Source organism: Quercus lobata, chromosome 4 (assembly GCF_001633185.2).
Source record: "Quercus lobata isolate SW786 chromosome 4, ValleyOak3.0 Primary Assembly, whole genome shotgun sequence".
Classification (NCBI taxonomy): domain Eukaryota; kingdom Viridiplantae; phylum Streptophyta; class Magnoliopsida; order Fagales; family Fagaceae; genus Quercus; species Quercus lobata.
The window spans coordinates 33969589-33991464 of NC_044907.1; the positions used below are offsets into that span (position 1 = coordinate 33969589).

The 21876-nt window shown below is 37.8% G+C and overlaps 1 protein-coding gene across 1 annotated transcript; it reads right to left on the bottom strand.

Annotated features, from left to right (window-relative positions):
* Positions 1-4830: 4830 nt before the first annotated feature.
* On the bottom strand, positions 4831-8335 carry LOC115987970 (myosin heavy chain, striated muscle-like). The gene is made up of 2 exons (XM_031111585.1): positions 8239-8335; positions 4831-5733 (listed from the first exon to the last, which is right to left on the bottom strand). Exons 1-2 carry the CDS (start codon positions 8243-8245, stop codon positions 4943-4945), a joined length of 798 nt encoding a protein of 265 aa, XP_030967445.1. The 5' UTR covers positions 8246-8335; the 3' UTR covers positions 4831-4942.
* Positions 8336-21876: the final 13541 nt, after the last annotated feature.

Sequence of the window (21876 nt, forward strand, 5' to 3'; positions counted from 1 at the left end):
TCTAAGCAAGGTACACAGTCTTGAATGCAAATTTCATTGGCCAACCTTAATTACATAGTAAGTGATGTGCAATTCAAAAAAATAATTTTTGGATTTTCAAAATTTTATTTTGAGCACAACCAAAAAGTACACATGATACTAAATAAATAAAAAGCAAAAGCAATGCTTGACAACATGTAATGCAAAAACAGCGCTCAACTAAGGTATAAAGGGTACACAAACAAGAAATATCAATTTTTTAATTAACGCATGAGTACATGTACAAACTAGTACATACTCATAAAAAAATTAGAGATATCTTATGCACTTAGTTAAGGAACACACACTTTCTATGTTTTTCCACAAATGTCAAGCATGTTATAAGTCAAGAGAAAGATATTATAATCCATGTAACCCTCAAGAAAAATAAAACAAAACACAAAATAAAATATTTTCGTCTTTTGAAAATTTTCAATGTTTTTGGATTTTATTTTTTTGAATAAAAAAATAACCTAAGAAATAAAACAACTAAAAACTGAAAGAATACATGTCCACAAATAATTAAAAATAAATAAATTAGGGACAAGCAAAAAACATTCACCTTAGCGAATCTTTTCTCACCCATATAGCACGCGTCTTTGGCTTTGCAGGTGGAAAACCATAAGAAACAGAGTGTATTTGAGGGATTACACACTTCTTTTGAGAGAGACCTAAATTCTGCAATTTCCTTACACAAGCCAACAAGCTTAAAATTTTCAAAAGTATGTGAAACAATTTATCAGGACTTGTAGTAAGAGATATATCATCACAGATTGTTTGTTTGTTTAGACCCATGAAAACAAAGATTTTTTAAATTTCAATTTATGATAGTTAGGACAAATGTGAACATAGACACCACAAAAGAGACAAATAGGAACAAATTTGGGAACATTAGTATTCCTAAAGTGGTTTCTAGTCACAGGCTTTGGTTCTTGCCTCAACAAAAAACAATTTGGTCTAATGTGACCAACAACACTACAAATGTGACAGGTAGGCACAAAAACAGATCTCTTCTGCAATTTAGCAGTAGGTTTAGACACAGGTTTAAAAACTTCAGCGTCTATATTAGAACTTTTACCTTTATCTAGCCTAGCAAAACAAGCCTTTCGTTTATGATTCCTCTTAAAAGGAGGAACATAAACTTTGTCATCTTTAGTCTTAAGAGGAACGGAAATAGATCTGTTATCAACAGCAAGTTTGGTATTAGACAAATTTTCAAGTTTGGTATTATACACCAACGTAGAACAAGGCAGAAAAGGAAAAAGAAATGGGGCCAAAAATTCTAACTAACTATCATCACTAATAAACCAGAACTAATTACATTAGTACACATGGTCAAACTCTGTAACTATTTTTGGTTTTAGCTTCTGCACGTGCTGATCTTGTGACTTCATTAAGCTTAATTCTGTCATTTGCCTAGTATCATTAAACGATATTGCCGTTTCTTCTTTATTTACTTTCCTTTTTTTTCAAAGCATCACATTTTGATCTTCTAACAGATGGAAACTTAGTCGAGCGAGTTCTTAGCTAAGATAAAAAAATTTGTTTTTACTAAGCAGTTCTCATATACAATCAAGCTTTTTTAGTGAATCATATTGTTGGGTTATAGATTGACTCCAATTAATTAGTTAAATTGCTCAAGTTGATTAATTAAGTGAAATTATTTGTAAACCATGGAGGCACTAACAAATCACCAAATAAACTAAGTGGAGTGGAAATTAAATTGGCATGGTGATTTGTTGGTGAATGGGGAAAATCTCTCGCAAGGCAAAAAACCCACTAGGTGAATTTCATATCACCACTCCCAAGAATCCACTAATCAAGAACAATGAATCTTACCACTACACTGGACTATCCCAAAATACCAACTTACAATTGAACTTTTACTCCAATCCCTAGTTGGACTTGATCTTGAGGAGACTTCTTCCTTTGCATGGATCCCAATACGTGACTAACTCCCAACAACTGATTGATTGTTGTTGGATGCAAAGTTCTTCACTCCAAAGCACGTTGAAGATTTGAAAGTAATTGGTTACAAAACCCTAAAGCGCAAAAAAATGCAATAGTTTCTCACAAAATGTACGAGTTCTCTAATTGAGGCTCTACGCCTTTGATGACTTTAAAATAAAACTTTTATATGGTCTAAAGGTTCAGTGAAAGAAACCCTATCAATCCAAGTCATCATGGGCTGAAATTTAGATCTGAGAATTTTGAAATTGCAGAGCTCAATAGATCGAGAGGTGTCGAGCTTGTGTCGAAAATCCTTCATTAAGTCTCGATAGATACTAGTGTTGAGCTAGTGACGAGACTAGTGTCGAGCTTCACTGAATTAGTTTTTCTTTACTTGTTTCTTGGTTCAATCTTCATGTCTTCAATGATACCACTTGCAAAGTAAACTTCACATCCTTGTTGATACATTAAACTCAACTTCAATCTACCCAATTACAAGTAAAGTGCATTTTGTCCAAGGATAAGTCAATACATAGAAAATATGACCCTAACACATATGCATGATGCGTCTATAGGGCTCTAAATGCCATGGTTCATTTTAAACATCAGCTCAAATAAATTTTTTTTTTTTTAAAGAAAAAAAAATACTAAGATATGGTGGGCCTATTTTACAAATGGGGCATGAAGTTTAAGTATGTAATTCATGTGGTGATTCACCTAAGTTTCAAGTGCACATTTTATTCAGAACCCTCTTTTCAAAGAAATTGAGCTTGAAGTATTGGTGATTTGGTGGTACACAAGGTGAGAATAGCCCATGAGTCAAAACTTAAGCGAGAATAGTTGACTAAGATCTCGGATCTAAAACTTAAAAATAAATGGGGGCACATATTCATTCAAGCTATCATTCTCCAAGACAATAACACCTAAAGTCTTATAAGCACATCTCTTCTCATTTTAGAGTTCACTCGTTAAACAAGGGAGTTACCAGGAGCGAAATGAAGGACGGTTGAATGTAAAATAGCCACGAATGAGAGGCTTGCTCAAATAGAGGGGCACTTAGAGGAGTATAAGTTCTAATACCACTTGTTGGGTCCCAACCTAGTATTGTGTGAATTAAGAAAATCAACTGAAAATTTTAGTAAAAACCTCTTGCTTTTCTTTGCGTTCACACACACAATTGTTATTCTCACTATGCTCACAGTACAGCAGCACCTTTTTCTTTTTTTCACTTTGCAAAATTAATCAAAACCTTACAAATTCTCCTTAAATTCCACACTAAGAGTCCAGTTGGTTGGGAGATGGAAAAGTTGGAGGATATAAGAGATTCTAGTTTTCCTTATTTGAGTTTGGTTGAGAGGTGAAAAAGTGACAAAAACTAGTTTATTTGCTTGTAGAGAAAAGTGAAAGAAGAAAAGTTAAAGAATGGATGATATAGCTCATATAAATTACTTTTTATGTCCTTACTACATAATATATAGGAAATAATTTATTTATACTTATTAAATATTACTTATTATCAATTAAGATTAATAAAATGACATCTTAAAAGAAATAACACATTACACATTATTTTTCTTATTTTTCTTTGTAATTAAATTTTTTATATTTTGTTAAATAAAAATTAAATGGAATCGTCCAATAAATGCTTCCATGTTGGGGAAAAAAAATCATGGACCTTTGCTAATTGAAAGGGAATAACACAAAACATGAATATACAAGCAGTGAATATTATTTTATGATGATAGAAATGTAACGTTAAAAAAATAGAAAATAAAAAAATCCAGCAAAAGACGATAAGAAGGACAGAAGAAAACAAATCAAAGGATAGAGGTAGTAGTTGAAGTGTTGAACATTGTAAGTGAGGATAAAAATATAATTGTAAACACTGAAGCAAAAGAAACCAATATTTCTCTAGTTTTCTCTTCAATTAAGAAAATTGATTTTTGGTGCTCTTGGCTCCACCAAAATCAACATCTTTTCTCCCTCAACCAAACGACGACCAAATATATCATTTTTTCTCCCCCATTTTCCATCCATCTAATAATCACTCCAACCAAATGCAACTTAAGTCACAATTGGATTTTGAGACAACTTTCTAACACTTAGGTCATATGGATTTTAAAAGTGCTATGATGGTTGAATTGGATAATTAATTTAGATGAGGCTGAAGTCATAACCTTAAATTCTTAAATTCTATAGGGATAGGGGTGGTTATTTGAAACGCTAAGGGCTTGGTAATTGCTTCCCTAACTTAGCAAATCCCTCATCCTAGTACAATAACACAAGTTGAGTTCACTTTAGAAGTGGGTATCAGAGAAGCAATTGTTAAGGATGATTCAAATATTATTTTTAAAGAGAAGCTCTAAACCATCATTTACTTTTTGCATGGGCATTTAATTCACAATGCAAAACTTCAAGTTTCTCATTTTTTTTAATATTAATTTTTCCCTTGTTCCTCATCAAGATAACACAGTAGCACATTCTCTTGTAAGAAGAACAATCACATCGCCCAATTTACTTGTTTGGGTGAAAGATGTGCTACAAGATATTCTACATATTGTTTAGGCTGATTTGGCCTCTTATTATCTAAAGAAATTGATTTTTTTTTTCTTCTTTAAAAAAACTGGAGACTTGGTATGGAAAGTAATCCTTCCAAGTGGTACTAAAAACCCTTATTTTGAAAAAAGATCTCCTAATTTGGAAGGACCATACTTGATTTGTAAAGTATCTAATGGAAATGCATACAAGTTGATGTATATCGACAGGAATTGACATCTTAAATCAATAAATGGAATATATTGAAACATTACAAGCCAAGTATGAATAAAATGGATCCACAACATAAGAGATCCTTGGTAGTAAAACTTATTATACAAGCCAACTAATATTTTAAGAATAATAGTAGCAGAGGTCTTTCAATAGTAATTAAGAAAATAGTTATAAAAGTGATAAGCTGAAAACAAAGCGTGAAAAGTTAATTATAAAATGCATTAATCAGACCACTCCAATCAAGTGAAGGCTCTTTACGAAGTTTGTCAATTTCTTGGCTTTCTTTTTGTAAAAGCTCTTCATTCTCTTGAAAACCACTGATATCTGTCTCAATGCTACTTTTTTGTTGAGAATACACTTTTTTGAAAAGGGGCATCTTCTGAATCATCAGCACTTCATAATCTCGAAGATTTTTCTCCAGTTCTTCATGTTTGGAAACCATCGCTCCCATCTCATCTCGACAGGGTTGAAATGCAGTCTTGTAAGTGTTTAGAGTGTCAACATATAAACCTCGTGCTCTTTCAAGTTCAGCTCTCTTTTTTTCTCTTTCAACTGCAGTGCTTAAACGATTAACTTCCCTATCGATCTCATTATTGAATTTCTTTAAACGGTCACACTTGTCCTGTCCAAGGATACTGGTTTTGTCAACCAAGCGTTCAGCAGCTTTCTTGAACTTGGATAAGAGAGCCTCATTCAAAAGAACAACATCAACCGACATATTGAAGAAAGATTTAATATCTGCAAGGGACTCTGTTGTGGCATTAGAAGAGGAAGAGGCAGACTTGAATACTTTTTCCATTTTATCAAGAGATTTAGAGATATTCTCTAAGAGCATATGAAAATCCCTCAATTTATCTTTCAATTCAGTTTGTTGTGATTTCTCTTGCAGTTTGTTGGACTTGGTACTCTTATCTTCAACTGAAACTTCTGGTTCAGTCGATGATGAATGCATTCCCATGCTTGAGGACATGGAAGTTGGCCGAACATTAGAATTCACTGCAAAAGTGTAAGAAGATGTAGACAGCAAAGCATGAAATTCAAAATACAGGGGACAACCGAAAGATCAACGAAAGATAATTCACCAAAAATCCCCCAACTACCTCAGAAAAGAAGGCATAAAGCCTAAACTACCTTGGGCATGGCTGTAACTTCATTAGTAAATGCTACAAGTATATAACTCTTCCACCAAGAATCAAATTACAAAACAGAGCTTTAGTTTGGGAATTGCTTATTTACGGTGGTTTATTTGTACATAGTTTATTATTTTGGTAACATTTATATTAAATGTGTTACAAAAAAACTTAAAGCTGAAGTAGTTTATTAAAAAAAAACTAAAAGATAGAATATTTGAGAAAAAAAAGAAGACTCAAAAAGAAAAAAACTATTTTTTTTTTCAACAATTCCCAAACGAATACTGGTATTAAGGAATCCAATAAGGACTAAGTCAAACTATCATAAATATAGTTAAATGTTAAAATTTGTCACCAAACAACTTAAGTTTTTATTTAATAGGCTGGTAACTACGGCAAGGACATAAATCTCCACCCTGGAGTTCTTAAGACTTGAGGTCTGTTTGAATATCATTTATTTTGCTGAAAACTGAAAATTTATTGCTGAAAACAGTATAATAAAATAATTTTTAAGCTAGCTGATTTTTTTGGCTGAAACTATTGTAGCTTCAGCTGAAAGTACTGTAGCGTTTATTTTTTTATTTTAAAATTTTTTTTTCCCTGCTATGGTTGATACTCGCGTGATTTCTCCCACACTCTCCATTAGCATTTCACTCCCCTCCCACCCTAATGCTTGTCTTCCAGAACAAAGGCAAGCCCATGCCCAGAAGAGAAATCCACGACTCAGAGCTCCCAGTTCGATGCCGACGAAGATCAGGTTCAGGTTCAGTTCTTTACTCTTCCTTCCATGCCATTAACACCTCTCTTCCCATAAACCCATTTCACGCCTTTCCCTTGTTTGTCCTCATATCGTCAACTATCCTGATGAAGATCAATCTTGGAGTTCACTACAATTTTCTCCAAACTTGCTGGGTCACTGTTGAAGGTAACTTGCTGACCCATCTGTTGAAGGTAATTTGGTCAAGACCCGTCCTCTCTCTCTCTCACACATTTTCCCAAACATATAAAATACATTATTTCCTCTTTATACAAACTTTCTTCTTCTTCTTCTTTAAAGGATACTTCCCCAAATACAATGCGCTGAATCATCTAAGGCTGTTGCCGTTGAAGTGAGAGTCCTAAATTCAATTGAACTATATTTATTCTCTATAAAAGGGAGGAAAGATGGTTCCAACCATTTTCTAATGATCAGAAAAGAATTCAAAGTACTTTAGATAAGATGGGAATTGGGATTCTGCCTCCAAGATATCAAGCTTTCATCCACATATGAGTGCAAGTATATGACTGTGTCTTTGTAATTCTTGGTCTCCCGGGCCAACGAATGAAAATAAGCAAAACCCATAGTTGTATTAGTTAAAGGAAAAACTTTAAGATCACAACCATTTTGCACTTATTTTTACAACTATCTGATTTGGATGAGTGTTAGTAAAAAAAATTGGTGGATTCATTTAAGAATGACAAACAATCATATCCAAAAAAAAAAAATAATAATAATAATAATAACGACAAACAACTAGTCACAGATTGCTATATAGAATTGTTGTAAACATGGGTGTAAAATTAATTGTGGACCTTAAGAGTCAGGTTGGGTACATGTGGTGGAGGCTTCTGGAAGCTTGGGGAGGTGGATTTTTCTGTTGAAATAAAATTTCAAAAAGAAACTTACAGAGAGAGAGACAGAGAGCTGGACAGAAGGATCAACGTTAGTAACAATTGTGAACTAGGGACTAAAGTTACAAAAACAAAACTTATGAGACAAAAATGACAACTCAACAAACTGAAAAGATATAATTTGTAATTTTGTCAAATGTTTATGTTCTTGTATGGCTGTGACAAGCCTTCCATTAATTTCCCAAAGAGTAGTAAATAATAATCTGTAACATAGATGGGAAGAGACTGAGACAAAAACAAATACAGAAAAAATAAATAAATAAAATAAAATAAAAAATAAATAAAACCCTATAATTTCCATCATAATAATATGATGATACTTTTCCATTCTTTATGCCCACTTTAGCTCGAAGTATTCAAGAAATCACCGTTATTTTAATACTTTAATCTTTTGAAAGAGTAGTCGAGAAATTAAAACAACTCTTAATTTCGCTCGCTCATTTTTCTTTTCTTTTTTTCTTTTCATTTCTTGTCTTTGTAGTCAAGACCTCAATTTCGGAAATTTGAAGTTCCCTTCATAAACTCTTTTGTTTTTTTGTTTTTTTTTTCCCCCTTTTTTGAGAATCCTCTTCATACATTTTAAGCATATGTCATCAAAGATTTCCAAAGTGGGCAATAAAAAATTACTATAACGATGTAGTTTTAAAAATATTGAAAATGAAACAAAATAAGAAAGAAAACAACATGTGTGAAAACATACCGGCCATGTTGCTATTGTCAGAAATGTCTTAGGAGTCAGTTTCTTGAAATTCCTTCTTCTTGGATAGAAAAAACATGATAATTTACATTATTTATAGAGAGAAATCAATGGTCATGTTGCTCCACGACCGTACAATAGGACTTCAAGCATCATGGAACCTGTACGTGCGATTTGTTGAAAGGAAAGAATAAGTAAGGAATGGGGATGCAAGAGACAAGAATGATTGATGCCTATTTTGTTTGGAAAGAAGATAAGAATCGAAGGAAGGTATTGTCCTTCACTATGATAAGATTATTAAAAATAATATTATTGCAATTATTGTGTATTGACTCAAGTGATCCAATTTAGTGTAAAGCTCGTCCAAAGCTAAATTTAGACCTTTAGCATCTACATCTCTATAAACCCTGCATAGAGTTGATTGTAAAGTAGTATTCTTCACTCGCACGCCTAATCCTAGGGTATTTAAAGGAGGTTAAATCCTAGATTAAATACACGTTAGTTATGGTTAATTGACTTGTATGACAAGTAGCTTTTTTAGTTTGCTTATCAATTAGGATTGGGCTTGGCCTAGACTATTGGGCTTAACATATCTCTAACAAAGACAAAGCCTCGTTGAAGTTGATGGTTGATGGGACTTCAATAGTATCATAGCACTTTACACATCAAGAAACTTCACACATGGAACCATACGAGTTATTTGTTCAAAGAAAAGAATAAGGAAGGAATTTGTATGCAAGATAAAAGAAGGATCAATGTCTATTTTAATTGGAGATAAGAGAAGAATCAAAGGATGTTATTTTCTTTTGGGGTTCACAAAAAAAAAAAAAAATGATAAGACAGAGCTTTATTAAAGTTGATAGATTAACAAATTCAAATGCTTTTATGTTATCATATATATAACAATATTTTTACAATAAATCTTAGTTGACAAACAATTACTAATTTTAATCTAGATATACCACTAACATCATTCTTTTACCCACCATTAACAAACTTACCACATAGAATTTGTTGTGAAAATATTGTAGACATAGCATTTCTCTATTTGTATAGATTTGTCCTCCCTCCTAATAAGAAATGATTTTTATTGACTTGTCAAAATTTCTTCTTACCTTTAAGGGAGCCCATTTGTTAAAAAATAAATAAATAAATAAAAATGAAGAAGGAAACCTAAATGTTGTGGGCCTTCTATATAAATTAAGAATATCAAAAGTAATATACAACTGGTTTTTTAATCTTTATTCTGTTTCAACTTTTTTTCCATAAAAACGCGATAATCCTTTCTTGAGTAATGTTGAATCTATAGATAGTTTTCAATTGCCTTTTTTACATTGAAAGCTCAATTAGTGTAGAAACACTAATGCTTATTTAGACCTCCAATTTTAAATTGCTTAGTTGCTTTTACTCTAATGTAACTAAGTGCGGAATAAGAGTAAAAGATGTGTAATAAACCGAAGCACTACTCTTATGCATAAGCAAGTATACAATAAGCGATAAATGTAAAGATTAAAGAGTAGGGAAGATAGATACAAACACAAGATAACACCAAGATGTGTTATCAAAGAGGAAACCGAAGTACTTGGCGAAAGACCTCTCCACGGCCTTCCAAGCCGAAATCGCGTTCCACTAGTGAATAAGTTGGAGTACAGGAAAATCAAAAAGGCCCTCCAAGCCTAATCTACCCAATGTACTTGAGCCCTCCAAGCTCCAATTACCAACGGACTTCTTGGAGTCTTGTCTTAACTAGTTATTAGTTATTAGGATCCTGCAATTCCGCCAGATTGCATCCGCCACTCAATGGCTACTTCCAATGCTTCCCATAGGCACCAAAACTTCTCTCAACACTCAGAATGGTTGAGGAAAGTGTTTGGACTAAGAACCTCTCAAGGATGTGTAGATGGAAAGGTAGGAGTTATGGAAACTTTAGAGAGATGATGTAAAGGATTATGGGTAAACAATCTCTAACTCTCAAGTGTTTGGCTGGGGTTTCTCTCTCAAAATTTTCTTGTAAAGACTTCTTGTTCTTCTTACAATTTCGTGGGTAATGAGGGTTTATATAATGTTGGTAAAGGTATAAGAAAAGGCACACTCAAAATAATTAGGCAGAGAGTTTCATAGGTCACTCGTGACTTGACTTAAGTCATGAATGACTTGTGAAATCCAGCCTGTCAAAAACTCTTCAAATTCCAGCATGTGCTTCTCATGTGGCCTGTTTCGCGGGTTGGCACTCACGAGCCAGTTGCAAGCTAGTCGTAAAATCCTCATCTTCACAGAATCTTATCCATACTCTCACACACAACCCTTATATTAAACCCCACAAAAATACAGGGAGATGATTAAACAGAATTACAATCAAATTTGACACGAAATTAAAGCCAACATAAAACATAGTTGTAAAACACAACTTTACAATCTCCTCCTTTGGCTATTCCGTGACAAAACCCTTAAACAGACTCTAGACTTAAAATGTGAGTATGGGAACAGAGGCAAAACTCACTCACACCTAAATCTAGAAACTATGAAGTGCTTGAACCATATACACCTATATCTTGAAACACTTGCACATAACAAATAGCTTCATTAAATATGAGGCAAGTAGAATACATGGCATGTATAAAGAGTAAGTAAAATGAGATCAAGTAAAGATAAAATAGATATGAATAGATAACATAACTTGATCAAACGAGAAAAGTCATTAAGAAATGACCATAATGAACATTTAACAAGTAAATGATCATCTGGACATGCAAGCAATTAAGAGCAGTGCAAAAATTAATTGCATGTCCAACAAGCATATGATGCATTAAAGAAACTAAAGTAAGAGGCAATATTTAACTAAAAGCATCAAGAAACAGTTATAAAAACCAAGATACACAAGTACTAAAGATAAACTGAGTTTTAAACTAAAATATTGAAAGCTTTAAAGTAAAGCAATGTAAATAAACTATACTAATCAAAACAGGGAAAAAAATTGTTAGAACTTTTAAGTTGTGTGGCTGTAGGTTAGCTTCCTCTTTTTGTATCCACTGTGCTCCCCCTTTCTATATGCACTCCCCCTTACTCTATGATGCTCTCCCCTTACTTTATGGAGCATTCATAATATTCACAATAAGGCTTTCTCCCCTTTTTTTGGCACGAATAGCTAAAGGTCCACCTCAAGCTTGTGCTAAATCTCATCCAACTATGTCTTAATAGTAGTCAAGCGAAGCTGAACATGATTATTATGAGAATACATGATAATTGCAAGTCCAGAAATGCGCTCATGTAAACCCTCCATCAAAGTCATCATCCTATCCATGTGAGGGATAGATGATCCAGGCTAAGAGTGAGAGCTAGAAGAGGAGGTAATGTCTTAGGAAGTTTGGAGACACTAGGAGTAGTAAGCTTTTCCCAATGGGAGAGGCAAGAGAGGAAGTCTTAGATTCACTCTTTGGAGGCTTGGAAGGGCTCTTTTTTTCCCTTTCAACAGATGAGTGAACCTTGCTGCTCTGAAGAGAATGCAAGAAAATCGAACCTTGACGAGGTAGGACCATTCCATTCTTAGGAGGATGAATGCCCTTGAAAGTTATAATCTTCATGATTAGGCTACAGAAAGGAAGATGTGTCTTGGCAGCTAATCGTCCTGCAGTCCTTCCCAAAATTTGAAAGATGTGAGCACAAATGTTGATTGGAACTCCATTGATAAGATCACAGAGGAATTGGGCTCTTCCAAGACTGATGAAACTTATGTTGGTTAGTGGGTACGAGTTTAAGTACATAATTAAGGTAAGAGTCTTCAATTCCAACCTGAATCTCGAAGTGCCAATTGATGTACCCGTGGAGGAAACTTCAAGATTTGCTGCTAATGTTTCAAGGATTTGGACAATGAGGCCAACTGGTCATCGTAAGGGGATGTATCCACATTTACCGGCCAATTCATTTGAAGAATCTTAGCCAAATAGTCCGGAGTGATGGCAAAGTCCTTTCCACGAACCTAACATTTCAGTTCAGCTCCAATAAACTAGGCTTTGGAGTAGAATTCCTTGATCAACTACTCAATAGGAACTTCAAAGCCACCAAACAATCTAGCCCAATCTCTGTTAGCAAAGATTTTTGGAATGAAAGTTGATCCCAATGTGTCAAATCTCAATCCTTTCTACCACAATTGGAGCATTCTTGAAATTATTGTTGAAGGATTGAGTGTCGAGAAGAGTCTTGAACCTCTTATTATCAAAGTTTGCTAACGATTGTCAAGTCCATTTTGATTCTAGAGATGATGTGAGATCAATTAAAGGCTCTTTACCGTATAAGGATCGATGAGGCATCTACAAAATAGCCACACAAACACAAATCATACACAACAATGGCAACAAACTTGATTAAATGAGAGTTAGTGTCAATGCTCGGCCTCGATAGGAGCGAAAAACTGCTATCGTCGAGCCTTTGTTCGACCACCCGCCGTGGCGACACTCCCGTGCGCGCGGGGCCCGTTGAAGGCCCCTCTTGATTGGTTGGTGCGCTTGGTGCATGGTTCACGTGGAGCTTCAGGTGCTCTCTCTCTCTCTTGGTGGAGGAAGGTAGGTCTACCTTTGGCAGTGTGGCAGGAATCTTGGCCAAATTTTAGGTGATTACCAAAGGTAAGTAAAGTCGCCACCAATTATTGGGTTTTTCTAAGGTGTGATTGGTCACCTGTTTCTAGTTGATTTTATTACCAATCCTAGGCTAAGAGAAATGACATTTTTCCTAATCTAATGTGGATGGCAAAAAATCTTGATTCTTAAGTCCAGAAGTTTGGTTACGTGTGGGGAAGGTATTAGGCACCCCACAACGCCTATCCAAGGACAGTCCTTTGTTTTGATAAAAACTTAATTTACGGAGATTGGCAATAAAAACATGATTTTGGCATTGGCTTTCGGGGCTTTGCATGCATGGGGACTTTGAAGTTTGGCTTTTGAATGGGTGTGGTCCCAATCTATGCTTTCCTAAGGCATTTAAGCAAAGTACCATATTTCCACAGCGAAAATCTGACGATGTGTCACTTTACTTTCGCGGCGGAAATTAGGCATCGCTTTGCCTTAGGTGACATGGACTACGACAATCACACCGAAAGGGGGCGAGCAGGTATATATATATATATACATCACGCACAATGCTATCACACAGTGCAGCAAAGTAAATGCCTACATCCCTAGAGAATGGCCTAAAATATAGGTGTAGGAAAGTAAACAGGGGTTGCCATACTCTAGAGATGAGGACGAATGGTACATGGCATGATATACCAATACAAACAATCTAAGAGAGAAGGGAATGAGGAAGGAAGGGGTTTTAAAAGAGTACATAACCAAATGAGAGAGGCTAGACCCCTAAACCTACTGGCATAATCCCTTGGCTTATATCCACATGCTCGCATCCTCGCCCTTTTTGCTTGCACCTAGGAAACCGCACCTAGCTCCATGCGTCCTCGCTCCATATGTGTACATGCAAAGGCAAAGATAAGAAACCAGCAGACAAGCAATGGAAAGAAAGAGATTCTTAGGGCATGTGAAAGAGGCATAAAATAGATAAGCATGATAGACATGGTAAGCAAAGAGACAAGAAAGCAAGCAAACAAGCGAGAAGGCAAACAAGCAAAAAGGCAAACAAAAGGTGGTGTCACGGGGGACAAATGTAGGTTTGGATCAAATGTCCATAACTTCACATGGTGGGCATCTAGGGATGCATGGGGTACTTTTCGAGCATGGTCATGCGGCAGTTCGGGGGTATTTAGCACATCCCTCAACTTAGTGATCTTTTTGTTGTCACTTGCGCGTATGGGCTCGTGGATATTGATGTAGCAATGATAAGGCGTGCCTCTGAGTTCTGGGAGGTGCGCAAGTCTAGCATTGACTTCCCCCTTTATGTTTGACTTATCATTACCAGTCTCAGTTGAGGTGCCACTTTCGCATGATGTTTTGAGATACTATACTCTGGAGATTAAGATCAGGGTTAAGAGGGCCCTTGTGGATCTAAGGCAGTGCCTGAGGGAGGCTGTCAAGGATAGAGATTGCTGCCGAGAGCTGGTTGATACCCTTATGAAGGATATTGAGGAGATGAGCAGTGTACATGAGAGTGAGCTTGCTACTCTGAGGGCAGATAGGGAACCAAATTTTTGTGCTCGATCTTAAATTGTTGGTAGAGTTGCTGGATTATTTTTTTCATTTAGGTTCGCCCTATTATCTATAATGAGCTTTCTTGGCACACCGTAGTGGCAAATAATGTTATGTTTCTAGAATCGGGCTACCACTGCTTAAGTGACGCTTTTGTACGAAGCGGCTTCCACCTACTTTGTGAAATAATCGATGGCCACTAAGATATACTCATGACCATTTGAAGCTTTCAGAATCACGGGTCCGATGACATCCATACCCCAGGCTGAGAAGGGCCATGGTGCTTCTAAAGAGTGCAAAGGATGAGAAGGAGCATTCTTCCTGTCTTGATAGACATGGCAACGGTGGCATGTCCTTATGTGTTTAATGCAATCACTTTCCATGGTGAGCCAATAGTAACCGGTTCTCATAATCTTGCGAACCAATAGGAGTCCACTAGCATAAGCTCCAAGTTAGCCTTCATGCATCTCATCCATCAAATGATTAGCCTCGGAGGCATCTACACATTGGAACAGGGTAGAATCATGGTTCCTTTTTTATAGGACTTCTCCACTCAGGAAAAATTGGCAGGCCATGCACCAGATAAACTTCTTTTCACTATCCATTGCACTGGGCAGGTATCCACCGTTCTTGATATAAGCCTTGATACCATGGTACCATGGCTTTCCATCGGCTTCAACTTCGACACTCATGCATTCTCCGATGTTCATGTAATAAGCTGGAACACCACGGACTTCTATGCGCAATTGCCGCATATCATCTCCTTCTGATAACTTGACCATGCAAGCCAGGGTAGCCAAGGTGTCTACAAATTGATTGTGTGTTCGGGCAAATAGGCAAATGTGATGTCTCAGAATTTCAGAAACAACTTGATTGAAACAAGGATTTGCTGGCCCTTGGGGGAAACTAAGACTGCTCCCACTCCAATTCTGGTAGAATTGGCGGCTCCATCGAAATAAAGCTTCCAACACCACAGTTCCAAATTACCTGGTTCTGGCTCTAGTGCCATGACATCCTTATCTGGGAAGAGGGATTCTAAATGCTCTAGATCATTTAGCGGCTGGTTTACTAGGTAAGCGGCTATGGCCTGACCCTTGATAGCCTTTCTTGTCACAAATATAATGTCGAACTCAAAGAGCAACATTTACCAACGGGAAATCTTCCCTATAAGAGCTAGCTTTTCAAAGATGTACTTAATAGGATCCATGCAGGAAATGAGCAGCGTGGTGTAGTAAAGCATATACTACCGCTTGCGTGACACCCACGCTAGGGCGCAACACATCATTTTAATGGCGATGTAGTTGATCTCACAACTGGCCAACTTCTTGCTTAAGTAGTAAATTTCCCTTTCTCTTTGGTCGACCTCAGCCACTTGGCCTAAAATGCAGCCCATGGAGGTTTCTTGTACAGTTAGGTAAAGGATCAATGGATATCCCAGCGTCAAGGGAACCAAAACAGGAGGGTTCAACAAATACTACTTAATCTTGTCAAAGGCCACTTGGCACTCATCTATCCGTTCTATCTTTGTGTCTTTCTTCAAGAGCTTGAATAATGGATCACATGTGGCGGTTAACTGCACTATGAAGCGAGCTATGTAATTGACTTTGCCTAAGAAGCTGCAAATTTGTTTCTCAATTTGTGGTGTTGGTATGTCTTAGATGGCTTAAACTTTTGCTGGGTCCACTTCAATTCCTCTTTGGCTGACTATGAAGCCAAGCAATTTCCTTGAACTAGCTCCGAATACGCACTTGTTAGGGTTTAGTCTCAATTTGTACTTGATAAGGCGCTTGAATAGCTTTCTCAAATCTACCAAATGATCCCTGACAATGCGAGATTTGGCAATCATGTTATCCATGTAGACTTAAATCTCTTTATGCATCATATCATGGAACAAATTTACCATGGCTCGCTGGTAAGTAGCACTGGCGTTCTTTAAGATGAATGGCATGACATCATATGCGTAAGTTCCCCAATGAGTGGTGAATGTTATCTTAGCTTTGTCTTCCTTGGCCATTTTGATCTGATTATAGCCTAAGAATCCATCCATGAAGGAGAAGAACCTGTTGGTAGCAATATTATCAATCAATGTATTGATATGTGGCAATAGGAAGTTATCCTTGGGGCTGGCCCAGTTCAAATCCCTGTAGTCGACACAGATACGTACTTTCCCATCTTTCTTAGGCATGGGAGCAATGTTGGCGACCCAATCTGAGTAGGCTATTGCGGTAAGGAAACCGACTTTCAATTTCTTTTCTACTTCCTCCTTGATCTTCAAAATGATCTCAAATTTCATCCTTCGAATGGCTCGCCACATTGGAGGGCATTCTAAATTAACTGGAATTCTGTGCACGACAATCTCAATATCCAACCCTGGCAGATCTTGGTAGGACTAAGCAAATATCTCTTTGAATTCTTTAAGTAGCGCTATAAGCTCAGGCTTCATGTCTTTAGGAAAGTTTACCCCAATTTTGATGGGTTTTTCATTCTTGGCTTTGTTGGCAAGGTTAACCACTTCTGTCTCTTCTATGTTGGGGTTAGACCCTTCATTTTCTTTGTTTAAAGCTTCCAAAATATCACGAGGCAAACTCAGAATTTCCTCTAATCCTTCAATATCATGCTCCAACTCTATTTTCTCATTCACATCATCAATATCCTTGTTATGGCAACAGGGCGATGTACCCGCTTAGGAATTAGAATAGATCCTCTAGAACGGAACATATACAGGGAAACATAAGACAATTTGCACACACATATTCATAGATAAGCAAATAAAGAGATAATTTCAAGGATTTCCTGAAATGCTGGATAATTTTCATTAATAGGTTATAGACAGGGAGATAACAAAGTTCATGCCTAATAATGATAAAAAGGGAAACACTCTTTCTTTCTTTTTTGGAAAATTAACTAGGGAAATGCAAAAAAGGAATGCAGAAAATAGGAAATAAACATGCAAAACAAACTAGATATACTATTCCAACTCTTTCGGGTAATTAGAGGACCCAACACTCATTACTTTGCTGGTGCAACCACAAAGCAGGGCTCGATGGTCCAATGGCCTACTATCTCGCCTGGCACACAGGGCCTAATAGTAGAAGTCAGATCATCCCCTGGGGATATGATGGTATTCACTAAGAATTCTTCAAGGCACAAGCGGATGAGACAAGCTAGATTTGATTCTTCCTCACATGATTCCTACGTTATTTCTGATCAGATGACCTCGCCCGGAGCCAAAAAAGTGACCCTGATGTAGGGAATGGACATCCCTTGGCTAATGCACTTCCTTTTCTTACCACTGGAAGCCTGGTAAAGTTCTTCATCGGAGGGGTTGTAGCCTAGACCGAATCCTCATTTGTTGTTCGAGAGTTCAATCAAAGCAGCCTTTCCATGTCCTATAGCATTGAGGCCTTAGCCAAACTGATAGCCAAATTTGAGTGTCTCTTTGGTAGCCATTAAAGTAGCGGAGGACCATGTTGACTCGAGTTCTGAAGTTCTAGAAATCATGGAGACCAGCTCGAAACTGTGAAAAGTTGCCTCTAGAAAGGCATTAGCACTAATGTGGGGGACAGAAGTCTCCTTGAAGATGGTCAGGGATTCTTCAGCCATAATAGTGATCAACAGATCCTCGGATGGGAACTTGAGCCTCCGGTGAAGGGTAGAAGCAACTGCACCTACGGCTTGTAGTTAGGGCCTCCCTAGAAGCATATTATATGGGGAATCCACTTTAATGACTTGGAAGTTGACCATGAAAATCATGGGGCCAATTCCAATTGCTAATTCAATCTCACCTTGCATCTCTAATGATCATGGTGGTAGGGCAAATAAGAAAGGTATCCACATTCAAATTCTCTATAGTAGACATAAGGCAAACATTTGGGGCTAATCCATTGTCAATTATTACTTTAGAGATGATCATATCTTCACACTTTACCATAATGTGCATGGGCAATGTATGCTCTTTAGCTTTTGGTGGTAGCTCATCATTTGTAAAGGAAATCTAGTTGGTGGCCAACACTGCCGAGACCATACCTTCAAAGGAAGATTCTGTGACACCTATAGGAACACATGTCCCTTTCTAGACTTTCAAAAGAGCCTTGCGATGGACATCAAAGGATAGCAATAGCGCTAAGATGGAAATCTGAGCTAGTGACTTGTTTAGTTGTTGAATCACATTGTATTCTGAGTTTCTAATAATTTTCAAGAATTCCTTGGCTTCTTTGGTTGTGACCTACTCCTGACGAGTTCGGCTGTACCCTTGCCAATCTCTTTCCTACTTTTTTCTAACTCCTCGAGAGTATAGCAGCGGCCACTCCAAGTATGCCCAGATAGACCAGAAGAGATATTAAAGCAGACCTCTTCTTTTCGGGTTTGAATGGAGATCAAGGACACATCATATTTCCATGGGACATGATGGCTATCTTTATAAGGGAAGGGCTTCATCATGCGAATGATAATGCCCTCCTGAGTTTACAAATTGGGCGTTATGAAGAAAATTTTCGAATTAATGACCATTGGACTTGGCAGAATGGCTTCAAGGGCTTTTGAGCTACATACCCCAGAGATTCTTGAGGCAGGTTTCGGCAGAATAAGAGGATCGAAACCTCGGATGGCAGGGACAATGGCAATTCCCTCCTAAATTGATGATGAAGCTGGCCTTGTGACTGCAGGCAATGCAAGAACTAGAGGAGTGAATCCCTCAATGGCTGGCGGGGTTTTCCTTTTTCTTGAATTTGATAACTCCAGATCTGCAGGTGATTCTATGATCTCCTCAATGAAAACTGAAGAGGGAGGTGCTGAAGTAACCTTACCAAGGCATTTCTATAGATATTCATCCTAGTCCTTCCTCAACCTAACTGATATAGCATCACAGCTGGCTTCTGACTGGGTAGCTAGATAACATAGGTTGGTTGCCATGCAATCACCTCTTCGCACAATTTCCCTTTCAATCCAAATAATATCGCAATCAGCTAGACTCTGAACCTGTGCCCGACTTTACAATCAAACAGGGCATGCCTATCTCCACTGTTGCAAAATGAGCAGATTCCCCAATCAAATCCTGGGGTTCCCATACCCTTAAGATCAAGGTGGCTCTCTTGAACCAAGGCTCTGAGAATGGCCTTCCATGGGAATGATGGTGAGGAGAAATCTAGGACCCTTTCTTCCACTATGATGATGGCATTCACATTCCCTTCCTGATGGGGAGACAAAGGATTGGTGAAGATATTCGGAGCGGTTGCATTATCAAATTGTATCAACTTGTTGTCTATGAGATCCTGGACACGGTCCCTGAAATGGTAATATTCTTCAAGGGTATGCCCTTCAATCCCAAAATGGTGTTCGCACTTCTTAGACAGATTAAAGCCAGGTGATGAAGGGCCTTCTCTGGGCCTAGAAAACATCGGGGTCACTAACTTCCTTTCCAGCAAGTAAGCGTAGAGATCTGCTATGGGCATGGGTAATGGAGTGTACTTCCGGTTTTCCCTCCTCAAGGGATGAGGTGGGTCTGGCCTCCCTCTCTGATTAAAGGCTCGATTTGGTGCTTGAGTAGACTGAATTTGTTAATAAGGTCTAGCAACTAGGGTTGCATAAGCAGAAGTAATTCCCCTAGACCTTTCTGATGTATTGTCAATCATATGCACATCAGCTTCCTTAGTCTTACAGCTGGTCATTTTCTTGACTTATTGTTCAACCATGGAACTCAATGACTCGGGGTCCATGATCTTCTTGCTCCTAATACCCTTGTCAATATGCTCCCCAATTGGGATGAGGCTAGCAAAATGAGTGACTTAGGTACTGATCATTTTCTCATAGTAAGGAGGCTCAAGGCTGTCAATGAACCATTTGATCATCTCATTTTCTATTGTGGGGGGTTACACTTGTGCGGCTATTACACTACCTCTAGGCATATTCTTGGAAAGACTCCCCACTCTTCTTTTCTACTCTCATAAGGACCTTGCGGTCGGTAGCTATCTCAGTGTTGAACTGGTAGTATTCCAGGAAAGAGTTGGCCATTTCCCTCCAGCTAGAGCACAATCTCTAGGGGTTTAATCATGGAGTAGAGCACAATCTCTTTAGCGCAAGCAAAAAGGGCACACATGTTACAAAACACTTTCCCCTGACCTCTAGCCCTATAAGGGTATCCTTTCCTAGTCTTCGATGTTCACTCTTTGGGCTCTGGGCTCGATCTAATCCTCACGGATTTGACATACCTAGGCCAACTGTACTGGTAAGTTGTTCCTACCCTAGGGGGACTCAACCGCCATACCTCATCCTTCATGGAAGTTGTGGGGCAAGAAGGATCGAAGGGGCCTTTTCAGCTACTCCTATCTACCCATAAACCCAGAAGTGCCTACAAAGTCAACCCTAGATCTAACTATGGATAACATTGCCGATGTTTATGTCTGGGCATCTGCAAATGGGGTGATGAAATCCCCAAAGAGATGTGACTACACCAGTAGTGCGAAGCCCGGGTTTAGCTCAAAATGGGTGTAGATGTCATGCAATACTTAATGAAGGGGAAAGACTTTTTCAAGGCATAGAAGATTTATATATATGAACGCAGATAAAGGTGCAACATAAATTAAGTTTTGCTACCCTATGTTTGCATGTGAAGGAAAGTTGTAAAGCATGGGAGGAAAGCTATAAAGCATGTGAGGAAAGCAATAAAGCATGTGAGGAAAGCGATAAAGCATGTGAAGAAAGCGGTAATGCATGTAAGGAAAGCGATAAAACCCTATGTGAAAATACCTCGCACCCCCTTTTTGGAAAACGTTTTCGCTCTTTTGAAAATAGTCTACTTGGATATAGTAGAAGTCTTTCTCAAAAAGGAAAGCCCTGGAGGCTAATGCCAATTTCTATGTTTTTGAAAGCCAATGTCCAAAGATTATGGTTTTATCAAAACCTCTAAAGGCTAAACTCTCATCGATTCCTAGTGGAGTTGCTAGTCTGTCGACACCCGGCCTCAATTGGAGTGAAAAATTGTCGTCGTCAGGCCTTCATTCGACCATTCGCCGTGGCGATGCACACACGTGCGCGGGGCCCGATTGTTTAGTGCGCTTGGTGCGTGGTTTGTGCTGAGCTTCGGGTGCTCTCTCTCTTGATGGAGGAAGGTAGGTCTACCTTTGGCAGTGTGGCAGGAATCTTGGCCAGATTTTAGGTAATTACCAAAGGTAAGCGAAGTTGCCACCGATCATTGGGTTTTTCTAAGGTGTGATTGGTCACCTGTTTCTAGTTGATTTTATTACCAATCCTAGGCTAAGAAAAATGGCATTTTTCCTAATCTAATATGGATGGCAAAAAATCTTTATTCTTGAGTCCGAAAGTTTGGTTACGTGTGGGGAAGGTGTTAGGCACCCCACAATGCATGTCCAAGGACAGTCCCTTGTTTTGATAAAACCTTAATTTTCGGAGATTGGTAGTAAAAACATGATTTTGGCATTGGCTTTCAGGGCTTTACATGCATGGGGACTTTGAAGTTTGGCTTTTGAATGGGTGTGGTCCCAATCTATGCTTTCCT